The sequence below is a fragment of the Vigna radiata genome, chromosome 8 (assembly GCF_000741045.1).
Source record: "Vigna radiata var. radiata cultivar VC1973A chromosome 8, Vradiata_ver6, whole genome shotgun sequence".
Classification (NCBI taxonomy): domain Eukaryota; kingdom Viridiplantae; phylum Streptophyta; class Magnoliopsida; order Fabales; family Fabaceae; genus Vigna; species Vigna radiata.
The window spans coordinates 6,537,634-6,558,187 of record NC_028358.1 but is presented as its reverse complement, the minus strand read 5'-3'; the positions used below and the strand labels follow the sequence as shown (position 1 = coordinate 6,558,187).

At 31.2% G+C, this 20,554-nt stretch overlaps 2 protein-coding genes across 3 annotated transcripts; one reads left to right on the top strand and one right to left on the bottom strand.

Annotated features, from left to right (window-relative positions):
* Window positions 1-3,442: 3,442 nt before the first annotated feature.
* Window positions 3,443-9,315, bottom strand: LOC106769965 (thioredoxin-like 3-2, chloroplastic). Its single transcript, XM_014655783.2, has 5 exons — window positions 8,913-9,315; window positions 7,452-7,526; window positions 4,384-4,450; window positions 3,676-3,693; window positions 3,443-3,599 (listed from the first exon to the last, which is right to left on the bottom strand). The coding sequence occupies exons 1-5, from the start codon at window positions 9,200-9,202 to the stop codon at window positions 3,504-3,506; spliced, it is 546 nt and encodes a 181-aa protein (XP_014511269.1). The 5' UTR covers window positions 9,203-9,315; the 3' UTR covers window positions 3,443-3,503.
* A 1,158-nt stretch (window positions 9,316-10,473) lies between these two features.
* Window positions 10,474-16,876, top strand: LOC106771003. Of its 2 annotated transcripts, none has more exons than XM_014656877.2 (5): window positions 10,474-10,578; window positions 12,907-12,980; window positions 13,100-13,248; window positions 16,173-16,251; window positions 16,345-16,876. In XM_014656877.2, exons 2-5 carry the CDS (start codon window positions 12,941-12,943, stop codon window positions 16,530-16,532), a joined length of 456 nt encoding a protein of 151 aa, XP_014512363.1. In that variant the 5' UTR covers window positions 10,474-10,578; window positions 12,907-12,940; the 3' UTR covers window positions 16,533-16,876. The 2 variants fall into 2 exon arrangements, with proteins under 2 accessions (XP_014512363.1, XP_014512364.1); XM_014656878.2 differs by lacking the exon at window positions 10,474-10,578 and adding an exon at window positions 10,605-10,627.
* Window positions 16,877-20,554: the final 3,678 nt, after the last annotated feature.

Genomic DNA, 20,554 nt, shown 5'->3' with positions numbered 1-20,554 from the left:
CAACGATAGGAGATAATAACCTACCAAAAAAATAGATCAAATAACAATATCAGTCTTCATAGATCCATGAAAACATTTATCACAATCCACTCACAAGAAGAAAAACATAATTACTCCTCCTAACAAATACTTACATGTTCCCATCCGTCACATAATCACAACCAACCAAAACAAGCAAGGTTAACTCCCTTTACCTCTCTAATCCAATAAATAATTCTAAACTTTTTAAGTTCTCCTAAGAGCTTGACTCCTAGACTTCTTCCTTGACAAAAAATAATGTTTTTCTCTTAAACTTCTCTCACGACTATCACAGGATTTTTTTTTTTGTCTTTTTTTTTGTGTTGACTAAGATTTCTATGTTAACATAATATAAATAAGAGATATACCTATTTCTATTCGATTTATTTTTTAAATCTTTATAAAAACTCATTATTTTCATAATATAATCAAATAAAGTGTTCATGATACTGTTAAAAGTTGTACATATAATTGTTATAGATTTTAGATTTCGTATATTGAATTATTAAGATGGTTTATAATTCATATATTTGATGTTTAACTTTTCTAATTTATTTTCTATCTCGCTGGTTATCCCTTGCTATTTAAGCACACGAGACTTATCTAGGAAAAAGAAAAAAAATTTCTTTAAGGCTAAGTATACAAAATCAATCTTGAGTATACTACAACAAAAATTATTTGATGCTAGGTTCACCCTTTTTAAAGTGGATATAAAATATACAATCTTTCTTCTTAAATATTTTCTTCGTACATAGGTGAATGATTTGCGGTTAGAATCTCTCTTTTAAGTTAATTATTTGACAACGAACTATTATTATTACACTTATGTCTTTAACATTTTTTTACATGCACTTGTAACATTGATGATGTCTATCATGAATTTGCCTTATTAAATTCACCAATGTTCTTGCAAGATGGTGTTTTCCTTATATATGTATTTAAAAGGATCATTGAAAATGTGTGCTTCACCAATGTTCTTGCAAGGTAGTATTTTCCTTATACAAGTATTTAACAGGATCATTGAAAATGTGTGCTTTTGGAGTTTGTTTCACATGAATACCTTTCTTAAAGGGTCATGACTTTCTTCTAGCATCATATGACTTGTCTTCTTACTTCTTCTATGATGCAAGCTTTTGACTCTTCACCAAATTAGAGAATTTCTTGAACATCTTCTCTTCTCTTGATCTTTTTCTATAAAGATTGGAGTTGTTTGTTAAAGATATAATCATATAGCTTATATGAAAGGCTACATTTAACAATAGTGTTTATCTGGTTAAAGGTTATCTAAAAAGACCTCATCTACTTTTGTCTTTTTTATAAAGGCTTAGTCCAAGTCATGAATAAGTATCACTACATTAGACATAAGACTATTTATTTATATTTATCAAAACTAAGGTGCAAATGACAAAACTTAAAATATTTAGAACTTTTATCTTATGCTAGCATATCTCCACTTTACCTTAATATCCTATCATCCATTTAATATGATATATTTTGAATAAGATTCAACTAATCTATTCCCATTCATTTGCCGAATCCACTTGATATTACTACTTTCACCAACACATTAAGGATAACCAAATCCCCATGAGGACTTGCTCATAATATTCAAACAAGAATGCTTTCTAGTTAATAGTCTGGACCCCCAACTTCCATATATTACTTATTGAGCTTTAACTCACTCTTTTAATTGCGTCTCAAGCTTAAAAAGTAGGTCAAAATTAACTTCCGCTCCAAAGTGAAAAATGTTCATATTTGGAATATTTTGAAAACTCTAAGAAATATGAGAATGACATGCTTTTGAAGTAAAGAAAAGGACATAATCTTCAAATGCCTATTCTTGTGAGATATCCCTTCTTGGATTAGTCCTTTCCACTTTCCATAAGGAACAGTGGAGATTAATATATGATTCAAATGTAATTAACAGAGAAATTACTCCAATAGTTTATCTTACTTAAGTTTAGTAAGCACATAATAAAAGTTTGGCTATTATTAAACTGGGAAGTTCTTTTTTGTGAAGTTGATCCTAGAAGAAGAGCCTTAGGCTTCCAAAGGAAAACTTCATTGGCTAATAATGATGATTAGAATTTCTAACTTGCAATTATGCCTCAAATGTTGCGTTAAGCTAATTAGAATTGTAACTTGGACTTTCAATGAATTGAAGAATTAAGTGTCATATTGCACTAACTTTCTTCAGGCCACGTCATACAGAGAGAAACCCGAAGATAGGTCATTATTCCAGGCCAGTGGTGAGAGATTTGAGTGCTTTATATCAATAGTGCTGAAGTTGACACTAAGGTATAAGGTTGATTGGCAGGATAAGTTTGGTGATAAGATTTGTGACCCGGTGGAAGGAAAATTGTGGCTTGGTTCAAAGTTTGTTGCAACTCCACTCCACACACGACTCAAATGCTCGTGCCATTCATTGACTTGGTTGTGACTTTGAATGTTAAGTCTGGTTTCAAACTGTGTCCGCTTTCTCTTGCATGCTATGCAACTTTAATACAGTACCCATGTCAAATTCCAACTTGTCCTTTGGCCTAAACCCGAGATGCGCCACTAGCACCCTGCAATGTAGACTTAACAACCATGTCACTTTATGGAGTGGAAAACTAATGTTTTGGTATACACGGGAGCAAAAAGTAAGAAGCAAATAAGATGGTCGACTGGAAGTAAATGAGAAATTAAAGTTGTTTGGTGGGACAGAAATAGGAAGGAGATCAGAAGAGAAATATATGCATATAAATTGATGAGTAATTACAATAAGCTCCGCCGTTTTTTGAAATTATTTCTCTTCAACTATAACCAATATTATTTCCACCTTCACTCATTTTCTCCTAGCATCATATGGGATGATAATAACCTACTCACCGAATAGAGAAAATAACATTCACAATGACTATGATCATTCGAAATCGTGTGTGCTTAACCTTCAAAACAGAAAAAGATAGCAAAAGGTACCTTTGTGCATTAGAAGGTGATAACAGGTCCCCAAGAAATCCATCTTCCTGCAATCTTGTTACATTTGAAGGTGGTCTTCACATGAACAGTCCTAATTTGACAATTGCTTTTAGAGCTCGCGGTGTAATTAACCAGCTCTAACTCTCATCTTTCGTATTGAGGTATACATCAAATATTTGACAAGAGGCCACTTATCCTCATCTCATACAACTCAAATGTTTAACATAAGAAAGTAAGGAAAAAACCTATAGAACAAACTATAAAATTTTAAGTCTCATTCATTAAGACAAAGATCCGAATATCAGGAGATATCTCACATTACCTCAACTATAAGGATTTGAACACCTTTTAACGTAAGTAAGATACTTTAAAAGAAGTGGTTTTAGGTAAATAAGGAAAAAATGGAAACATAATAATTTTTTATATTTTATACACCGGCTGGGAAAAAAACAATGCAGTAAAGTAAAACCAATTAAAAATATATATCAAAATAGCGGAAAATAAGTCCACTGCACTAAAACTAGTCACTCATTCTCAATCATCTCCTGAATCTCACTTATTACTATATGTGCTTTATGGCCACCAATAACTTCAGCTTGTTTCTTGCTGTCTTTCCACAGCTGCAACAACAAACATTTAAATCACTGACAGAGAAGAATATAATAAATTTATCAAATCAAACAAAAATGTGCTTACTTGTATGGTTGGCATTTTCTGCAGTAATTGAGAGCCGACAACATATGAAAACATGACAAATGGAATCTAATAAGTATCAAGATAAAATGTCTACATAGCAAATTTAGTTGAAACGAATATAAAAATGGTTGCATATCAATTGTTTGACTAATCAGGTAGAGGTATACTGTAGTTATCATATATTGCTAGTGAGAGATTCATAAAACCACAAATTTTCCTCAGCTGCTCTTGAGTAAAGCATTCAAAAAACAAACAAAAATAATCACAACAAAAGCCTTTCCCATTAAGTGGGATATGGATCAAAATTCAAATAACATCATTGTGCTGACATGTTTTCAGAAAGTCCATTTAGACAAAAGCCTTATACAGAAAAGTTCTATAGCATTTTCCGGGATCCTCATGATCAGCTCTTCTTTCTAGGACTTTGATTGGTCTTCTCCAAACAATATATTAATTAAAGATACCAGAATATTTTCGCAAAGCACAATGCATATGATTTAACGGCATAATTTAATGGAAACTAAAAATATTCATCCAACAAGTTTGAATATAGGTTTTCCTAACATGATGTACCCACATGGCAACATCTGTTCATGGAAAGACATTGATAAATTCATGATGTAAACTATCAGACAATTTTCAATACATTACCCTAAGATAACAACTGAAAGAGAAAGAACATAATGGGGGAAGCTACGAGAAACTCACAGTCACACCTGCACGAGCAACAAGTTTGTGTGAAACTGTATTAACATCAACACTGTAGAACTGCAATCTGCATGATATCCACATTAACAAATCCTAGATTAATGAGTTGATAAGCCTTATCATAAATTATTATTAAACAAAGTATAAATTAAAATATCATAACATAACCAAACAACTCCACATGCGAGGTATCATCTCTATGCTCTAAAATACAAATACCTCAGTAATATATTAGTTGACATCTTGTGCATCAACCTAGATTCAGTAGCTTATGAGTAGCTTGCAATCATTATCATACTAAACACATCTCAAAATATCAAGCAGCACCAACGATGTTGTAGTTATAGCAGTCAATTTGATCTACAGTTAACATTTCTAGATTTTTAGCTTAAAGCACAGGTAGCATAAAATGGACCATTTATACACAATATGCATCCCTTCTCAATTATTCTATTTGAAGACAGTATTTGAGCATTACCATCAACCATAAGCTGTATCTATTATCCGTACTAAGTTCACATGGAATTCCATTGTATATTAGGTTTTCATTTTGTAAATAAGTCAGAACCAGTTCTGTCCAATCCCATGTTCATTTCAGGTTAAGTCCTTCTGTTACATTTTAGATATGTCATGACCCTGTCTTTGGTAATGATAAAGCTTGCTGCTAGTGAGGGCTAGATGCCTGGCCTAATAATGTAGCTGGTGACATTTATCAGCCAGTTTGAATCTGACAATTGGTGGTTCAGATTTTGGTATATTTTACTGTTGAGCTCTGGTAGATTGCAATTATGTGACTTAATTACTCATTTGGTCTCCACTTCGATCGGAAAGTTTCAAGTTGTTAATTACTCGTTTGGTCTCCACTTCGGTCGGAAAGTTTCAAGTTGGTATCTGCTTCTGAAAAAGTTTCAATTGCATCCTATCTTTTAAAAAAACGCTTCGATTAGGTACTTTTCAAAAAACATTACTAATGACATTACCTACATGTCACGTGTCAATATGTGTCATTGTCTTCATTAATCCTTATATATGTCTTTTTAATCGATTTAGTCCCAATTTGCTTCAAAATAGAGCAATATTGTCTCTCTCCAAATTAAGACCAAATTTATTATTTGTATAAATAATATTTTTTATTAAAAATGACTTTTTAACATATTACATTATTATATTAATATGTTAAAAAATCATTTTTAATAAAAAATATCAATATAATATTTATACAAATAATAAATTTGGTCTCAATTTGGATAGGGATAATATAGCTCTATTTTGAAAAAAAAAATTAGAACTAAAGACTAAATTCAATCTAAAAAGTATATATAAAGACTAAATTGAAATCAAGACAATGACACTCTAACACATGACATTGTTTGTCATGTGGTACTAACAGGGCCACATGTCACGTTAGGGACCTGACACATGACAACAAAAATTTTTACAAAAAAAAAAATTTAAAATCAGAAATTGACATGTGACATGCCGTTAACATCTTTAGTAATTTTGTTTTGAAAGGACGACTGAGACACTTTTTCAAGAGTTTGGAGCCAATTGAAACTTTTTCAAAAGCATAAATCAACTTCAAACTTTCCGACCAAAGTGAGAACCAAACGAGTAATTAAGCCTAATTATGTTATGGTAGTTTCATGACTTGGGAGAAGGTATAGTTGTTGTGTGTCTTCGATGAAAGTGGTTCAGATGTAGCTTTGCCATTTTTCTTTGCAGAGATTCTAATAAATTATCAGGGGATTTGTACTCTGTTGTTTAGTTGTAGTTAGATGTCTGAAATGGTTTCAAACAGGGTTAAGGAAAAAACAGTGCTTCTTTAATGATTTCAAGTGTCAGTTGAAGTTATTGAATTGATCTCTATTCTGCTCTCAAATAGGTCTGGATTGAAACACTTTAAGCACTAGTACACCCTGTGTTACTTGTACGAAATCCAGTTCGAAAATGACTAGGTTGGGATTGAGGGGATAACCGGAGAGAATGGTTAAGAACTACTAAGTCTGGGTCATTGTCAATCTGTAAATGATAGGACTGAAAGTATGCCAAGAGGAAAGCTAGACCAAGGTTGAGGAATGAGGAGAGTAATGATCAAGGATCTCTAATAGTTATATGCCAAGGACATCAACAAAATCTTATTATTCCATGAGTATGAAATTAGCATGACCTCGTTGGTTGAGAAGGCCTGGGTCTCTTTTAAGATTTTGGCATTATTTGATTTCAGTTTTCGGAGAATATCACATCCCATTCTATGCTTGATAATTAGTACAATAAGGTAAAGCATTATAAACACATCACACATATACAGCACAATTTATTAAAAGAAAAAAAAAAAACTGCAAACCCTTTCTCAAACTTTTGAAAGCATGAAGTTTCATACCTTTTTCCTCTGCTATTACAACTTCTGCAGACAAAGTTGTAAACTCTCCCTTACTACATTACTTAAAATTTAGAAAACAAACATACACACACTCATTAATTTAGAACTTTCCTAGTTTCCTATTTAAAAACAAAAATAAAAACAAAAACAAAAATTCCACATATCTCAGCAATAACAGATTATTATAGTCAATTTGAATCTACCAATAAAACAGGAAAGTATCAATGAATGTGAAAACAGGAATTTGGGTAAAACCCAATATTCTGTTGTGTTCATATTTACTTTAATATGTTGCAAGTTTAATAAGCTTCAGCTTTAAAATACTAATCTAGATTCGTTAGCATATTTAGCACATCTTTGATGTCAATCAAATACACAAGTCCTTCACTAAAACCTGTAGTTAAAGCACTTATAGGTAAATAAGCTGGATTACATGCAAATATGCCACAATTTCTCTCAAAGACTCTTGCTCATTTATGTTTCAAGACGTGCTTTTATAGACTACACTACATTAAATAATACCAAACGTGCTTTTCAATCAACGTTAAGGATTATAAAAGAAAACTCCCTCACATTGGTCAATGTAGTATAGTCTGGATTCCATTAGGTCAAGCACACCTATAAATGAACGATATGCTCAGAAATTATTCTAGTTATGTGTGATAGAGGAAAACAAATGTAATCTCACCTTGGATAATAATCAGCTGCCAACTTTTCCAATTTTGGTTTTAAATATATACATTTTCTGCACCAATTTGCCATCCTACAAACCAGGTAATCTCACCTCAAAGGCCATAATGGTAAAATAAATATTCACTAATCAGAAAAATGAAACAAATAAGTTTATCTTTTATGTAATGCACAATACTATACATCTATTCAAGGAAACAAAAACTCAGATTATGGAGAAACCCATTCAAAGACGTCCTTCACCCACTAATAAAGGATTAAAATTTGTTCTTAAAAAATTGCACTGCTAACATTTGTCAAACAGATAAGGCGTGCCTGATCATTACATAGCCTCCTCTATCCAAGCGCGTCACTAGTTGATTTTTACAAGTTAAAATCTGAATTATTAAGATTGTTTTTGTTCACATAAACTAATTTTTGAAAATACAAATTAAAAAATTGCTATTAGTAATGATAATTTGGACTACACAAACCTTTAAGCAAAAACCATGGTTTCACTAATTCAAAATGTAGTTTGATTAACATGTTCACTTAAACCAAAAAGAAAAAACTAAATCAATTGAGTGATGCTCAATTACTTCGAGAAAATCTTTTTGTAAGGACCACAATTACAATAGACCAGGCTCAAGGAGCATATTACACAATTCATATATCTTGTTATTTTCCCTTTGGATCAAATCTCTCTCTCTCTCTAAATAAGATTGGCAAATCCTTCTGTTTCCCTACAAAACTCCTAGCCTGAAACTTAGAAAGATCAGAAGTTTCAAAAAGGAAACAAGAGTCCAAAAAGTCATGAATAACAATAATAATAGTTTAATTTTGATATACTGTTATTTTAAGGTTTTTACTCCTTTGAACCAACAGAATTCGCCTTATAACTTATTTTTACTTTTATTTACTCATTATACAAAAAAAAAAAAAAAACTGCAAAATGACAATTCACTGAGTTTCCAGATTTTCCTTGAAGAAAGGTATCCGCATACAACCATGACACTGACTTCCCAACTTATACCAGAAGAACAAACACCAAATTCCACCAATTTAAGATTATGTAACATATAACATTTGCTCTTTTTTTTTTTTCAATTTGGAAGCAGAGTCAGTCATAAAAAGTGGGGAAAAAATCAGAATTTGGGGAAAGTAATAAGAAATAGTTTCTACAAATTAGTTCATCATTTTCCTTCTTCTTCTTCTTTTTTTGGTAACAGAAAACCATAATTTATAAACAAAAAAACGAAATTCCCTTCACCAAAACCTAAAATTAAGTTAAAATGTAAAAATTTAAGAAAAACTACACAAGAGAATGTCTACAAATTAATTTATTCAGAAGTTAAGCGAAGTCAAATTCTTTTTTTCTTTCATATTTTTCTCAAGTTGCTAAGGAAAGACTCATCTAAACAAAATCATAGTAAAAATTTGAAGAAAAGGCAAAAAGAGTCTTAACGAAGAAGAAACCTACCAAACCACAACGACAGCTTGGTGGAGCCTTTGAGCCTGATCGAGGAGAAGATCAAAGTGGGTTTCGCTTGAGACAGGTTGAAAGTAAAGGGAAACAGGTTTTCCTTCCTCTTGCAACGACGCTTGATGACTGAACCGAACCGGAGAGATTTGGCGCGCGCATCCGCAGGAGACGGAGCAATGGAAGCCGAAGCTGAAGCGGAAGCAATGGAGGGAGAAAGAATGTGGATTGGCCGTCGGGGTTTTCGAAGAAAGTGGTGGAAGTTGAAGAGTACGAAGATGGTGTGACATTGCAGAAGGAGAACGGAAAGGTCTGAAAGATACGAAGAGTGTTGCTTGGTCAAACCCGACAAATAGTGCAGCCAGCACCAGGTCGTGTTGAATTTGGTTTATATCACCATTTTCATACTTTCTCAAAATCAGTATTTCAAAATATCTAACATCATAATATAGTTTTAAGAAAAAAAAAACTTTTAAAGCAATAATATTATATAAATGATGACTCAAAAATAATTGTTTTTCTTAGGAAAAAAAATGTAAAAATATTGCACAAGAATCATATCCAATTCTAAATCATGAACATTGTCTAATTATATTTTGTACTAATGTTAAGTGATGAAAATGTTTCTATTGATAATTATATTTTATATAAAAAAGGAATCTTTTATATAATATAATAGTATAAATAACTATGAATCATCATAATCATTTTAAAAGCTAAATTAATTATAATTTTAATTGTTAAACAAAACTTTAGGGAGATCTTACATGTCCTAGATTTCATCATTACTAGTTGATCCATTGTAATAAGGTTTAGGCCTTATTAGGATAAACTTTTCTTCAAGCATTTTGTGGATGAGCTTCATTAAATATTTACATGTATAATGTTAATTTTAAATTAAAAACTTAATTAAGTTTTAAGTTTTCTTATAATTTAAGTATTTTTAATTAAACTATTCTTTTAAAAAATTATTTATTAAATAATTAAGTTTTTTTTACATTTTTGAATGATTATTTGTTATTAAATGTTTTTTTGGATTAACATTTTTTCCACTTTAAAAAAAATGTGAAATTCGTCCACATTTTGTGTGTAATTATGTATTATCATTTATTAAACTTTTATAATAACAATCTTATAATAGTGATTGGTGATTTATTTTATTGATAATGTAAAATTTTGAGACTGCACAATCATTAATTAAATATTTAAGCATGTAATTCCATAAAATAATTCTAAAATTCATATTCCAACATAAAATTAACTTATTTATTATACCTTACATTTTTATAAAATATTATTTGAAAATTTAAATTTTCTTCATTCAGTTAAGGTAGTTTTTTTAACTGAGAATTATTACATCATAGCATTTAAAATTCATAATTTTTTTAAAACATAAAAAGTGGTTTCCATATAGTTGAAATTTATTAGCAACTAAATATTTTTAAACTCATATATATTTATGATTAATAGTTTGTAATGTGATACATTTTTACCAATAATAAAAATGATATTAAAATTAATATTGGAAATATTAAAATATTTTTTTTTTCTAGAAACATCTCATACCCAACCCAGTTTCTTTCCTATTGGCGGCATTCTCCATTTTAGAACCCCAAATTCAGAAAAAATAATAGGTAACTTTCGCACCAGCACCATCCATACCAAGGTAATCTTCTCTTCTCTCCTCTCCTCTCCCTTGCAAACACGCTACACAGGTTTTCAAAACGTTGGTTTTAATTGCGCGTTTTTTTTTTTTTTTGTGTTATGGATTACTTTATTCAATTATCTGAAAAATGGGGTTTTATCTTGAATCAATTGACTTAATTCCTTCATATGATATCTTGATAATAAGGCAGTAGAAGAAGAATAATCTTATGCACTCTATTTACACTTTGATTTATTCTTATCCAGAAAAGGTTGATTATTAGTCATGTTTCCCTTTGTCTGTTTGGTGTTGTGCCCTTGTGTGTTATTGGTGTTTTGGTGATTGCTTATGATGCGGGCAATTTCATTCTTATGGCCTTTTCTTTGGTGGTTCAATTCTGTTTGACTTTCGTAAAATTCTTTGCTTTGCTTACTATTTGTTGTTCGAGTAAGGCGGGCTTTGAATTGTTATATGCTAATTTCTCACAACAATGGTTTTGGTGACTGCTGATTTGAACTGCGTTTTGCTTCTGTTGTGGCTTGCGTCAGTGTTTTTTTTTCCATGTTTACAACCAAAGTTTTATAACTTTTACATATAATTTTCTTGTAGTTTATTAAGCCACATGGTTACTGCTACATAAATAATGAAAAAAATCATCAAGATTAATTATGCTCGTGTAGTATCCCTTTCCTAGGGGAATGTTTGGGGGTGAGATTTTGGACTTGGAGGGGAAGGGAAAAGAGGACAGTTTTTATTTTTTCAATTTAGAGGTGTGTGATGTTTGTAAAGATAAACAAAAGATTTGGATATAATGGTTGTACTAATCTTTCGTCTTTTTTCTTTCATTAAATTATCACGTTAGAGAATATTTAGTGGAAAAGATAAATTAGTCTCCCGAACACACCCTAAACCTGAAATTTTTAGAATTTGATCCTCAATTGTAGTTTATTTTCGGTTAATATTTAAGTCAAATTGCCAGAAAAATTAGAATGAGTTCTGCAAACTTTTCAAATTCCATCATAATTGGTAAGATCTGAGTGTTCACTATTCATTGAATCTTAGGAAGAATGTTAGTAATAGCTGACAGCTATAAAAGTTAACAGCTGTAAAAAGTAACAATGGATATCCACGCCAGTGAGAGATATGGCTAAATTATAATATATAGGTGAATATAAATTTTACCTTATAAGCTGATTTTATGTGGTTTTGTTATACTCAAAGTTATTTTCTAAGATAGTATTAGAGTAATTCAAAGTTTATCCTAGTCAAGTTTGTTGGACCTAATATGTCACTTGCTATTGAGTTTCCCCTAGGTCCACATTTGAGATGTTCAATCCTCAACGTGAATTCAAACCTCACCATACATGTTTATTTTTTGTGAGGTTAAGTTAGGTTTAAATCCAACTCTCTTAAGAGTTGTGAAAACAAAATATGAGATCTATTTCAGTTTGTTTAAGCATGTCAGTCTGCCTATTTTTATGATTATGTTTCAATTTCGGATTCAGTTTTGGTTCCACTTTATCTCTTCCTGGTTATGAGCTCTATGGGCCTTTTTTATGTTAACTATTAGGTCAAGTCAGATTCAAAACTGAAGTCATATAAAAAGCATAGACAGGAGACTTCAATAGCCACCACTTCCCTTTTGTTTGTTAAATTTACCTTGTTTAGTGTTGTATATTGAAATTTGAGAAGTCAATATTTTGATAAAATTTGGGCTGGGGTAATCTTTTTTCAACTTCTATCTGCTTATTAATGTTGTATCATCCTACAAACATAAAAATTAGCTTGGTAATGAATGTCCAAATGTTCTGTATTCCTGTTTGTTAATATTGATGTCTTTTGCTCAACTGGATGCCAAATCATTGAGGACCAGTCTTTGTTTTATGACTTGGCTTTTTTCATTCAATATTTCATATTAAAAGTTAGCTGCCGAGTTTCTTGGGCTATTTCATCGTACCATAATGAATGCATTTAAATTCTTAGAAAGCAATGCTTTTCTGTAACTGAAAATTTTGTAGCTTTTACTGTATTTGAAGTATCGATTCCTATCTAGAAAACTACATTGTAATTGAACGCTATATTTAGGGTTATATTCTCTTAGAGCTTGTTATGTGTACCTTCTCAAATGATGGAAAACTCAAGAATTCGTTTATAATTCAAGAATGAATTAACTGAGTTCTTGCTAGGAATTATTTCAAAGATGGCTTATACGTACACTGATGTAAAATGAATTAAAGTACAACACTGAGCACTTATTTCTCCATCTCCTGTTTGACATCTACCCCTCAGCTCATCGTATATATTCTCTTTGAAACTGATAATTTGTTATCTGCCTCATCATGCAAACAGATAACATTTGGTCATAATCAAGAAGTGGACCATAATGGCAAGTAGTGTTGGCACTTCACCTCTACTTTTACCAGGTACCACGGTTGTATACATCTTGACAGTGCTCACTTCTAGCAACATAAAGCCATGACTTTAGTGCCTTAGAAGTTGCTTAAATCATGGAATAAGTTATTGTTCATTTTAATATATGCAGTTGGTATTAGAAGTCAGCCTGAAGCTGATGTTAAGCGTAATGGACCAAACATTGTTGGGCTGAAACCCTTACCATATAACATCAGAAAAGGAGAACTTAAAACTGCTACATTGCAGAGTTCATCATATACTAGACGTGCAGTTGCTTTGGTAAGTTATTATTATTCTCTTTCTTTTTTGGTTCTTGTTATCGATTATTCGTTTGTTTTATCCATGTTATATCTTCATGTAGTTGTAAAGAGGATGCAATGCTTTGTATTGTTTGCAATGTAGAATTAGCTGGAACTGAAAAGTTTGTGAGGTTCAGGTAGAACACTGGCAATCTATGAATATTATCCAACAATAGGAATATGTCTCCTTACAAGAGAGGAAACCCTCTTGAAAATACAGGAGACCTCCAATCTTGCCCAGAATTCTCTTGTACTAGTACCTCCCCACAACCCACGAAACCATTTGTATAGAGAGCTCTCTATCTTATCTTGTCAGGATCCTTTCCATTCAAATGCAGCTAGCTCTCTGATCTTTCATGCTTCTATTCTCTAATTAAATCCCCTACTTCCTTGTTATCATTAGTTGAAATTCCATCAGTACGTTTTTCCCATCTTTCTATCTTTTCACATACACATGTAAGCCCTCATTGGGCTTATTACTCTTCAGTTCACTATCCTTCGTACATCCCCTTCTAGAATCATATCGCCCGACCCCTTACCCATATTCAAATGTAACACCAAAGCATAGAAACAAAAAAAAAAAAGTCAATTGAGAGAGAGCTGCTGAACAGGTATTTGAGCCATTTAAAGACCCTCCTTGTTGCAAATCATAGAGACTTTTGAACGGATTTTCTGTTTTCAAACCACAAAACTGCACCATCAAAGCTGCTTTTTAAGATTTTAAATGTTGGAGCCTATTGATTTTTCATCGCTGCTGGTGCCTTATACTTACCTTACCTTTACAAGTGTGATTTTTCTCTATTTGCACCTCTTGAATCTCAGAATGTTGCTGCCCAAGATATGTTGTTCAACCCACTTCACAGCAAAACAAAAATCCTCGACAAGTTCACTTTGCATCCCCTTCATTCCTCTACAATGAGGTGTTGGTCTATCTTTGCTACCTCCTTTGCTAGATAATCCAGTACTGACATGTGAATAATCAGTCCCTTATGATATATGAGTCTCCATCTTCGTCTCCTCCATCAATCCTTGAAAACAACTTGGGACATCCTCCTGCATATGCTCTTGCACCTTTTTTGCATTTTTGGAAATAGACTTCATAATTGCTTCCAAAGAAGAGACTCGAGCAATCATGAATGACAAAACTGATTCCTTTTGCTTTCCATGTAACTTCCAGTGAGCAAATCCGAGAGGTTGGACCAATGCTACGAATCCAAATGACAAAATATCAAAAACCAAAATAAAGAAATGTTACAACCCTATAATCTCAAAATCAAACTCCTCAGACAGACAATTCTTTGGTGCCCACTAATAGAAAATTCCCCAAAACCTGATTCTCCTCACCCATTCACATTCTCATACTCTTTATCCCACATGTATTTCCCCACATTCAGTAACTATCTCAATACTCAGCTCAGCACCCTGATACTTTTCTTTTTCCTTTCTTGCCTATCCTTTTATGCAGACCAAACTTTGGGCTCACTTGTATTTTCCTTTGAGTCCTTTTTATGATTGTGTATATCCTATATTACATCCCCTTCTAGAATCAATTCACGTGTCCTCATCTATGTTTCCTTTCCTGTAATTCAAAAGTAACATCAAAACAGAGAAAACAAAAGTTGTATATTAAGAGAGAATTTAGTGATTTATTTTTGTAATGTGTTTTTTTTTCTACTGGAGGGATAAGGTAATGGATAGGCATAGGGTAACAGGTGATTTCAGTTCTCCCCTTGGTTGTCGGTTAAGTTGTTTATTAGGTGCAGTTATTCTCAGTGTTTTGTGTTGATCAATGTTCTGGTGATTGAACTGCTTTAATTGTGGTAAAACCGGTAGTAATAGTTAATAGATAACTAGTAGTAATTATATTTAGATCTTTAATATTATGCAATATAGTGGTGATAAAATAAAGTAATGAGAAATGGTTATTTTAAATATTTTAAATTAATAAAAATGGCTAGATTATATGTTTAATAAAATAAAAGTTAGTAATAATTCACTAAATAATCTATACTTATGAGAAATTTTAATTATTCTTTTTATATCTATCTTAAAACTATTTTAATTTAAATTAAAATAAGAGATTGAGAAACTAAAACTTACGGACTGTTTGCAGCATACAAAACCAGTTTTGGGTTATCGACCTGTTTTGAGATTGATTCCCACTTAGAACTTTCTAGTCTGGTAAGGTTTTCAAAAAATGGCGTTGATTTATTCATACACATTAATAATTTATCTTTTATGTTATGCTTTGATGAGGAAATCTTAGTCTGCAATTTAAGTTATGTGGGAATTTAATTTTTTTTTTTGTCTGGAAATATTTTTCTCTGAAATAATGGTTTTAAAAAGTATTTAAAATTCTAATAATTTGGGGAAGCATTTCCAAATACTTAAAATTATAAAATTCTTGGTACTCACTACCTCTCCCTTCTTCTCTATCACATCTTTCTCCTCTCTCCCTCTCTCTCTATCTGAAGTATTAAATATTGGAATTAATTTGATTTTGAAATCATTATATATTGTCAAGTATTTAAAAAATTAGCTAATTTTACTTATGATTAAGTTTTAATGTTGAAATTTTAATTTTTAATTTTGTATTTTAAAGAAATATATAAAGTGAAAAGTAATTTGTCCAGTACAAATTAATAATTTGAAATTTAAAAAAACATTCAATTGATTCGTCCAAACAAAATGTTTTTAGAAAATTAAGGAAACTTAAGTCAAAGCAACCTAAATTTGATGGCCTTGAAATAATTTGAAATCTTGAATTTGTCATCCTAATACAGCTCTTAATTTGAGATTTATATAACAGAAGATTTTTGGGTCGTTATTTTTGTCGCTAGTTTCAGTTCAAGTCTTGATGCTGGGCTTAAATCTTTAATGACTATGATTGTGTGTTGTGAACAGAATACTAAATGTGCTGCTGCAGCTGCAAGTGCATCCCAGACCCTAACACGCAATACTCGGTCAATGACTATAACACCTGGTATTAACAGCCTTTGGCATAAATGATCCATTACCCTTATGTTATATGTTTCTATACAAGTATAACATGCTAATTCATTATCTGAAATGGCAGACAAAGTGAAGTCCCCTAAACTTGATAACAATGGACCTGGTTTGCCACCTCGAGACGACGATGGAAATGGTGGTAATGGAGGAGGCGGAGGTAAGTTTTCAGGTGGTCTCCACCTTTTGGGTATTCTTGGTGTGCTTGATATTCTAAAGGACATTGAGAAACAATGGCAAAAAAAACAAAAGAGATGATCTTCAAGATCAGGATTCATACGGTAGGATTGAGATTACTTTACAAATCTGATGCAAACTCCTACTTTACAACAGAGACAGTGCAGGGATTCATTTTCAAGTATACAAGCAACTTGGAATACTTCAAATGCTTATAGAAATTAATTACTGAGGAATGGCTTTATGATTTTTTTTTTAAGAAGGTTTATAAAGATAGAATGACTATAAGTAGAATTTAGATTCGATATTACGATTTTACCTCGAAGCAGTATTCGGATTTGTTCCTGTGGAGAATTTTAATGAATGTGTCTCTACATACTCTGCTTATATATCCGTATCCCAACCTATTATTTAGATTCACTAAACTTTAGTATGGATTTTATTATACGCATGTTTTACAGAATCATTGAATTATATTGTAAACTTGCGTATTAAATTACAGAATAATTAATAAATATAATGATATTATTATGTAAATGGACATTTTAATATGTTATATGTAGTTGAAATGGCAATAGACTTTTTAAGGTCGCCATACTTAACACTTGCTCAATGTTTAAAGTAGCTTCTTATAAATAAGGAAATTTAATTTTAGGTAACGATTAAAATTTCTAAATATTTATGCTTAAAACTATGGATTTGAAGTGAATGTCTGACAAACTTTATCAAAGGTTATCTTTCATTATTTTCTTATTACAATGTTTACAACCTTATAGCAGTATAAATTGTTTGTTATTATGTCAACCTTAATAATGAGAAAAGATATTATGTCATTATATCAGTATAAGACAACTCCAAATTATATCAGTATAAATTGTTTGTTATTATGTCATTAATAATGAGAAAAGATATTATTTTAAGTTTGAGTATAAATTGTTTTTTATGAGACAGACTGAGAGGTGATAACTAAAAATAATTCATGGTTTTATTTATAATTAAATTTTAATCAGTGAAATTCTCTTAAAAGAATTAAGAAGAATTACGCACAATTCAGTAGTTGTAAGTAAAGTAATATAAATTATTTTGTTTAACTATTAAATTATCTATCATAAGAGTATCACATCCTATTGAACTCCTTTTAATGTCAACCTTAATTTTTATTTTAGGTATAATAATTTCTTTTGAGCATTTATTACCATATTCTTTTTTGAAGACCTCCACTACATCAACCCAATACCATAGAAGACTTTGTCTCATTTATCTTCATTTTTGGGACTCATTACATAATAATACCATCACCATCTACATCTTCTTACAACACTGAAACATTCATCACCAATACAACCAATTCATACCAAATAGAATGAAATCATCTCCATTTCAAAATTCAAGAAACTCTAATTGCGTACTTTTATTTCAAATTCACGAAAACTTAATCATTAAATTTTAATCGCATATCTCTAAGAAACCTTAATCACATACCTCATACCTCTGTTACAAATTCATAAAACTTAATCACATGTCTTCATTTCAAATTCAAGAAACCTCAATTGATTATGTATAGTTATGTGTTGGTCGGTTTTTAACTGAAAAAGAAGATGAATTTGATTATGGTTGAGAGTAGTGTTGGATGTCTTAATTTTTTGAAAAGGAAGATAATGTAGTGAATGTTTTTGTGTGGTGTGTTGATGATAAGTGGTTCAATGTTGAGAAAAGATGTAAAAATTAGATTTTGTGCATAGAGAAAGAAAATGGAGTGTGAAGTTGAATTCTTGAAGAAGGTGGAGTGTGTGTTTTAAGAAGATGAAAGATCAGTTTTATGAAGATTGATGTATGTTGGTGTGGATGAAGTTGGGTATGATGATGGAGGAAAAATGTTTTAGAAGATGAAAATGATGATGGAGAAAAAACACTATACGTCATACAAATAGTGTCAGTCTCTTTACTATATCGTTAACTATTTAAATTGTCATTATCAGAAATAAATAAATTAAATAAAATTAAAAAAATTTACTAATCGCAAAAAAACACATTAAATAAACTCAACTAAAATAGATATTAAATTAATATTTAAACCTAATAATTATTTGGAACTATGATTTGTAATAATTATGTTTTATAATTCAATGTTAGGAAAGAATTTTATTATTATTATTATTAAAAAATAATTTTATGTATGCACTTATATGTAAATATATTCAAAATATTTAAAATATACAATTTTCAGTGAATACAGAATATATGCATTTATAGTATATAATTCAGATATTAGATAAATCATTATAATTAAAAACTTAGATCAAAACATTTATTTATCAAAATTAAATTACTTTTGAATGTGTTATAAAGATTAGACTATTAAGAATACAAAAAAAAAATATTAATATTACCGTTACTTCTTATCAGCGAATATATATTTACGTTGGTAAATTGTTATTACCAACAAAATTGGTAACAATTTTTGAATTTTTTTATTGACGGTCAAAAGTCTTCATTAAATCTGTTGATACGTGACATACACATTATCGACAAATTTATTGAAGGCTCATATTCGTAGGTAATATGCATGTCATTTATCGACGGGTCTATCGAAGGCTTATGTCCGTTGGTAAAGAGAGTGAGAAATTTCTCGTTCATTATTTTCCTTACTGACTTTATTGACGGATTTACCGAAGACTCGTATCCGTCAGTAATGTGTATGTCATTTACCAACGGATTTACCGAATGCTTATGTCTGCCGATAAAAAAAGTGTGAAATTTCTCTCCCATTATTTCACTTACCGACTTTATTGACGGATTTACCGAAGGCTTTTGTCCGTTGGTAAAAGGAGCGGAAATTTCCTTGCCCAAATTTTGCCTCCAATGTCTATATATTTTGCAAATATCACGCTCATTTCTCCTTCTCAATTTTCTTTACCATCTCCATGTCATACTTCTTCCCACCAGCAGTGTCATCTTTCAATGTTTGGTCACCGGAACTTCTTGCCACCATTACTTATTTCTACTTCTCATTTTTTCTTACCGTCTTGTAGTCTCATCATCGGTGCTCTCCACCATCACGGGCTCGCTAGTGTTACAACCTACATTGTCCGCTTTTCAGCCTTCCTGACGAGCTCAACTTTTCCGGCGAGCCGTTGTAGAGTTGATTTGTGCGATCAGGAACATCACCAGTCCTAATAACATCTTCTTTCTCTTACAAATCTGAGAATTAAACTCTCCATGATTCCCTATGATTTTAACTATTGAAAATAAAGGTTGTTTGATTGTTTAGAAATGAGTTGGTTATTGGCATGATGCTTGTTTGGTGGCGGAGTTCGTGAAAAAAAAATGACACAGAGGGAGGAATGAAGAGGAAGAAGATGAACTAGGTTGCGGTATTTATCGACGGATTTACTGACGGCCAAAAGCCTTCGGTACTTACCGATGGATGAAGAGTCCGTCAGTAAAGTTTACCGACAACATTTTTATCGACAACCTTTTGACTGTCGGTAAGCCGTCGGAAAATACAATTACCGACGAATTTTTTACATTACCGATGGATTATGATCGTCAGTAATAAATCTTTTAAATCTAAACATTTGTTGACTTTTGTCCTCGATGAAGAAGTTGATCAATTGTCAACAATCCATCTATTAAATAACTCTTCTAACTAGCTGCATCAGACACCAATTTCAGTTCTCCTTGATTTTAGAGACAATGTTTGTGTTATAATATATAAAATGCAAAATTATCATCAACATAACATTAAAATTGAATGTCACGTGATTAGTGCAGTCCATGACCAAAGAAGTATTTGATGGACCTCAAAAAAATCTTTCTTAAGTCTTTCACTAACACAAAAAAGATTTTTTTGTTAGGTTTAAACCCTTTTTTGGTCCCTAAGTTAATTTCTGATGTTCAGTTTAGTCCCCGCTTTTAAAAATGTCAACCTTTAGTCCCTATGATATGAAAAATGTATCAAATCAGTCCTATTCGTTAACAAATCACAAGTTTCTCATTAAGTGATTTGTTGTTCATAACACCTTCCGTTAATAAATCACAAAATATTGGATACCTAAGTATGAAAACTTGTGATTTATTGTTCATTAAGTGTTGTCATGAGG

What these genes read in the sequence shown, in the direction of transcription:
- LOC106771003 (XM_014656877.2), top strand. Translation starts at nt 12,941, where the DNA reads ATGGCAAGTAGTGTTGGCACTTCACCTCTACTTTTACCAG. An exon ending in CTAGACGTGCAGTTGCTTTG is followed by an intron (nt 13,249 to 16,172) that starts GTAAGTTATTAT and finishes TGTTGTGAACAG; the next exon opens with AATACTAAATGTGCTGCTGC. An exon ending in GTCAATGACTATAACACCTG is followed by an intron (nt 16,252 to 16,344) that starts GTATTAACAGCC and finishes CTGAAATGGCAG; the next exon opens with ACAAAGTGAAGTCCCCTAAA.
- LOC106769965 (XM_014655783.2), bottom strand. Translation starts at nt 9,202, where the DNA reads ATGTCACACCATCTTCGTACTCTTCAACTTCCACCACTTTCTTCGAAA. An exon ending in CAAGCTGTCGTTGTGGTTTG is followed by an intron (nt 7,527 to 8,912) that starts GTAGGTTTCTTC and finishes CCTGGTTTGTAG; the next exon opens with GATGGCAAATTGGTGCAGAA. An exon ending in GCAGCTGATTATTATCCAAG is followed by an intron (nt 4,451 to 7,451) that starts GTGAGATTACAT and finishes GATATCATGCAG; the next exon opens with ATTGCAGTTCTACAGTGTTG.